This window comes from Pterocles gutturalis, unplaced genomic scaffold (assembly GCF_000699245.1).
Source record: "Pterocles gutturalis isolate BGI_N339 unplaced genomic scaffold, ASM69924v1 scaffold21036, whole genome shotgun sequence".
Taxonomy (NCBI): domain Eukaryota; kingdom Metazoa; phylum Chordata; class Aves; order Pterocliformes; family Pteroclidae; genus Pterocles; species Pterocles gutturalis.
This window is the reverse complement of record NW_010105988.1, coordinates 18281-23805: the sequence shown is the minus strand read 5'-3', so window position 1 is coordinate 23805 and position 5525 is coordinate 18281. Positions and strand designations below refer to the sequence as shown.

Below are 5525 nucleotides of genomic sequence, written 5' to 3'. Positions count from 1 at the left end.
TTCCCATTTTCTTTAAATTAGAAGAATATCATCAGTTTCAAACTGTGTGGCAGAATTGTACAAGGTCCCTAATTGTAATTTGCCTACAGGAGAACTTAAGCCTTACTCCATTCGCCTTCCAGTTCTCCCCGGTCTGCTGTCCTGCTCTGGCTCAGCAGCGATTGCCCAACCTGCTGCAAGGCTTTTCTTAACCTGCATCTGCAGCTCTTGGAAATCCTCTAAGTGCAGCAACCACCTGGTCCTGGCTGTGTCACTGCGAGCAGCCTCTCTGTGTCAAAACCAAGAAGGTGCTTTCCTAAAGCATCAGGCCACCCCTCCTTGACTGGCCTTTGCTCTGCCATCCTGGGCCAACTGCCCTTACACTGAAATGCAAATGGCCTGAAGCATTCCCAGACAGTCATTGCCTGTCTGGGATTAAAGATCTGCTAACTCCACTGCTCCAGCCTCACAGTCAGGATCTCTCACATCCAAGTCAATTGAAAGCTTTGCGGATTTTTGCTGTGCTGTCAGTATTTCTAGCACCATCAGGCAAGGAGTCCTTCTGCCTATCACCCAGGCAGAGGAGCTAACCCAGATCAGTGGGTGGCTTCTTGCCATTCTGGCATGCTAGAAGGGCACTTTCATGGCTTGGGACAGTCATCTCTTGGAGCTGACATAGTCTGATCCATGCTGGCCGTGGCCATGACCCAGCACTCGACTCCCTCCCTGCCCTCCTAGCCAAGGGCTGTGCTCATCCTGCAGCTGCAGGGATGCCATCCCGGCTGGCAGACCAGGAGCAGTCCCTTCCCTGCTGTGCCCAGGCCGGGTTTACACCCCAGAGTCGAGATGAAGCTCAACTTGAGCAGTCAGTGAGTGAGGAGGTGGGGAGCACAGATTTGGGGAGCTCCCAGGATGCACTTTGAGGTGTGTCTAACACATCGCAGTGTCACTAGCGTGAGAAGTCATTCCCGCTTCCCCAAGCTGTAATTTCAGGCCATCCAGATAAATCACGTTGTCCAGGTACCCTTTGATAACATTTGCAGGATTATCTTAACCACTGGGGAACATATTTCCATACTGATTTAATGAAAGCAGAGATTCTGGAGTCAGCAGAAGCTGGAGCCTCATAGACGGCTTCTAATCCAGGAAATTAGATGTGGTTGGAAATGTTTCAGCAAGCAAAGCTTGGGAGATCCTGCTGTGGCTCATTCCTGGTGTGAGGCTCTGTGTCCGCGAGATAATAAATTTGAGTTTATCGTACCTAATCCTAAATTTAAAATACCACAACCCACATAACACAAAGTGGCTGAACAGGTACAAAGACACTCACCCAGTGGAAAGATGTTGCAAATCATTGAAGGAGTAATTGCAGCTGAAAGAGGCTTTTGCCAGCTGGAGAGCAATGTGTAAGGGTGCACTTTGGTCACGTAGTTCACGGGCTTTTCTGCCAGGCCCTTTCCCAGTCCTCCAAGGTCATGACTCACGATGCCCTGTCTATCGCTGCATCCCTCACGAGCAGATTTTGGGGGCAGATCTTCCCTCTTTTGCTTCAGACACTTGCCTGACTGGGCTATTTCTCTGGTGGCTGCCAAACCACCTTGTTTAGAGCTCAGCCCATCAGTTCAACTCAAGCCCACAACTTGCAGTAGCTGGACTCCAGCCCTCAGCACGCAGGACCAGTCCATGTATGTTGAGGCATACTAGTGCCTACCAGCCAGACCAGGAGGCAGACCCTAAATGAAAGCTACTCGCAATGATGAAACTCACCCTTAGCAACCATGTTTCCCACTTCAACCTAAATTGAATTACAGCTTGGAGGTTGGGAGGGGTGGGGATGTCCAGGAGGAAAGCTGTGAGCTCAAGCAACCATGCCATCTCAGCATGAAGAGATCGGCATGGGCCATTTGGGTGTCAAGGACAGTGCAAGAAGAAGGCTGAGGCCCTGGGAGAAGGACTTGGGGCAGCCCCAGCAGCAGATGGATCCTTCTGCAGGAATGATGGGTCACAGCCAGCGTTGGGGGATGCGCTCAGGCCCCAAAGGCAGCAGCAGTTCTTTGAGGACTGTCTGGGATTGCTCATCATACAAGGGCAATTTGCACTTTCCATGGAAGAGTGAGCAGACAGGGACATTGTGCAAGGAAAGGCTAGTGAAAGGGCAGCGAGTCACTCCCAGTAAGCAGGCTGTCTCTGAAACACTGGCCACAGCAGAGGTGTCCAGGGTCAGGACCTGAGTGGGATGCCTAACCCCTACCATAGGACATGCCTGGTAGGGTTTTTGCTATGATTTCTGGTCTTTGCACACATGTGCTGGCTGTGAATTTGATCTGTCCCTGTAATGGCAGCTGGCTCTTCTACACGACCTTCTCCTGGCCTCACCCTGTCCAGGACACACAGTCCCAGTTTGGAGAAGGCAGGTGCAGATGCAAACACCACCTGCCTCACCCTCATAACCAGAGATGAGGCACCGCTGAAGTAATATCCCACAAACATTAGTCCATCCTCCACACTTGCCGCTCCCTCTGGCCAAGAGTTTGGCATGGCCAAGGGCATTGTTTGCAGCAACAGCATCAGGTCCAGTCACTCCCTTTGGCTTGGGCAAAGAAGATCTTTTGCTTCCCAAGGTATGATGCAGATCAGTGGCTCTCCCTCTTATACAAAGTAAGGATTTGCAATGGGATGCAGGAGAGCTCTCCCGGTGAGGAATAGCCTGGCTGGAAGGGTGGACAAAGAGAGCCCTATCCCACTGCTGAGTTCCCACACAGCCGGATAAGCTCGTGCCACCAAGGTCTACTGTGATTTGTTGTCATCTTCCATCCTTTGCAGATCAGATGGGCCGATAACCTGCTGGCACATCCCCTAGTTGGCTGACCCACCATGCACTGATAAGGAATGAGGTGACAGGAGGTGAGGACTGCCAGCTCTAGCCAGCCTGGCTCTGCCCTTCTCAACCCACAGTGGCTCTTCCTACACCACATTGCTCCTGAAAAGAATGGGCAAGCACCTCTGCATTTTCCATGTGGTGGAGCAGGTGTCAGTGCAGCTGGGGACACCACCCCTGTCTGGTGTGCCATAAGGGTGAGCAGGGACCTTCGCTCCCCTGAATTCAGACATAACTTGTGAGGACACTGATCCTGGAGCTTTACATTTTGTCACCTCATCATGGTGACAAAAGCCGGAAGTAGGAAGGAAGATTTGGCATTGTACTGATGGAGGCAGTCTGTGGCCTACACGCAATGGGACACCCCATGGGCTCCTTCCCTGTGGCATTAGCGTGTCATGCTAATGACATTTAATTCAAGATTCCTTGAAAATCATTGGAAACACTTGGACTTCTATCAGACAAACACAGGTTGCCCAAGGTAGACTCAAGGCTGAACTTCCCTGATGTGAATAGCGGTTCCAGTGTCTCCTCTGGGATGGTATCCCCTCCCTTGTTATCACCTGTTATCCATGACCTGGCCTGTAAACTTCTCAGCAGCATTTGGAGGAAGGTCCCTCCAGGGCTCAAGGAGCTCCTGGCTGCTAAGGCTGGGTTACAGGGGCTGAGCTGCCAGAAATGCTGCAGGAAACACAGAACCTACCCCTGACCTTTTAAATGGCCTCCCCCATCTCCAGCTATAAGTGAGCAAATATCTGCACATTTCTCTCCACCGTTCAGCACTTCTTGCAAGGGCACCGTCCCTCCTAGTCCAAACCCTGCAACCTGTTAGACTGTGGTGCCAGTAGCAGCTCCTCTCCCTGGAGAGATGCCTGGGGTCCTTTGCAGGGGTTTGGTCTCACAAAATCTGGCAGCTGAAAGGAATTTATTTACTTACACACCCACACGTCCTGAGCAGAGGGAAGCTGGCTCTAGCTGCTTTTTCTCCTGCTGGTATGGAGCACTCCTCCTCATGCCACACCACATGGAAGGGATCAGGCTCCAGGGCTGAACCCTGAGGCAGGTGACCAGAGGGGGAAAGAGGGAGCAAGCATGTCAGAGAAGCCCACTTTGGCCTTTACTCCAGCCCCCTTGTGTCGTGCAGTGATTGGGGACCTGGACAAAGGATGGAGTGTTTCCAGGCCCTCCCCAGCTCCAGCAGGCAGGATGATCTCCCTGCTACCTCTCCAGGCATTGGTGGTACCAACGGGAAACACCCAGGAGTGCCAGCCTCTGGGGTTGTGCTTGATGGGGGGGTAAGGGGGATGAGGAGTATCACATCCTCAGCAGAGGGGGAACTGATGGGCCTCCTAGAAAGGGAAGAAGAAAGTATTTCAGTGTGTTTCAGTTCTGGGCCTCTTAAGGAAATCACAGAGAGTCTTGTGATTTAAAGACAAATATGCAAGACAAGGAGAGCTTTAAGCCACAGGCTTGGCCTGCTGCCTGAATTTTTTCCTCCTCTTTCAGTGTAATTACAGTCAAGCCATGTAGTAATTGGGTAACTTTTTCCAAATGAATCCTTTCACCCAGAGTGAATCATACTCGCCACAAAGAGAAGATGGAGGCTGATAAAAGACATATAGTTACTATGTCTTATTGTGATAGAGCGTTTTGCCCCCATTCCCTTGTTCCTCAGTGTGTCCAGGGTAGCTACAAGAGCCAGGCACTGACCCTTCCTGGATAATTCCTTCCCACACCTCCAAGACAGCTTCCTCCTGGCTTGCTGTGCCCTACAGCCAAGACAAACTGCATGGTTTTGAGGACATCTAGGAGTTCTGCAGAAGAAAGACTATTTTCTCTCCTTTGGTTCCTGTACCTACAAGAGTGGGTGGTAAGGGCTGGGTCAGCAGTCAGACAGCCTCGAGGGACAGCAAAGCTGATATAGTGGAGCCAGGTGACCCTGGATCCAGTTTCAGATGTCTGTTCCTGGGGTTTCACCTAGACCACAAAGAGTCTCTGAGGTACTGTGTGTGCTCAGTGACATTTCTGCTGCTCCTGATTTAGCCAGAGTTGAAGAGCCCAGCCCTCCTCCCAGACCCTTCCTGCCAAGCCTCAATCCATCTGACCATTTTCCGTGTGGCATAAAAGCCTTGGACAGTAAAACACTCATTGTAAAACTATTTTCCATTGGCTTCATGGCCACACACAGCTGGATCTCCTCCTGGAGCGTCCTGCAGCCTGCTTGGAAGGATTGGGTTTAGCATCCTGGAGAGGAGCCTGGGTGAGGGTGGGAGGAGGCAGGTCTACTTGATAGGTCCTCCCTCCCCCCAAAACCAACCCCTCCCACCCTTTCCTCAGTCTGATTGGCGGGTGCGTTGGAGAAGGGCTGGGACAACTCAGCTCTCCATCTACTTAAAGGCAAGGGTGGGGCCACTTCAGCTACTTGCCTGGGACTGTTGCATCCTGGTGGAGAGGAGCACCAGCCTGCAGAGCAGCACCATGTCTTGCGTGAGTAGAGAAAGGGATAGGGCAGCTGGTGCGTGGCTGTAGGGGCAGCTTTGCTTGGTGGAGTGGGACTGTACCCCTCATTGACTTGGTGTGAGGATGCTTCCACTATCCTTCTCCATCTGCTCATCAGCCCCTGTGTCTGCTAGAGCTGGGTGCCTGCTGCTGGGGAGGAAGAATCCCT

At 52.0% G+C, this 5525-nt stretch overlaps 1 protein-coding gene across 1 annotated transcript in view; it reads left to right on the top strand.

Moving 5' to 3' along the window:
- Positions 1 to 5306: 5306 nt before the first annotated feature.
- LOC104472067 (beta-galactoside-binding lectin-like) overlaps positions 5307 to 5525 on the top strand; it is a 3458-nt gene continuing 3239 nt past the window's right edge. The window contains exon 1 of the mRNA XM_010087610.1: positions 5307 to 5344. Within this exon, the coding sequence (XP_010085912.1) occupies positions 5336 to 5344 (9 nt within the window). The 5' untranslated portion in view covers positions 5307 to 5335. The remainder of the gene's footprint in view (positions 5345 to 5525) is intronic.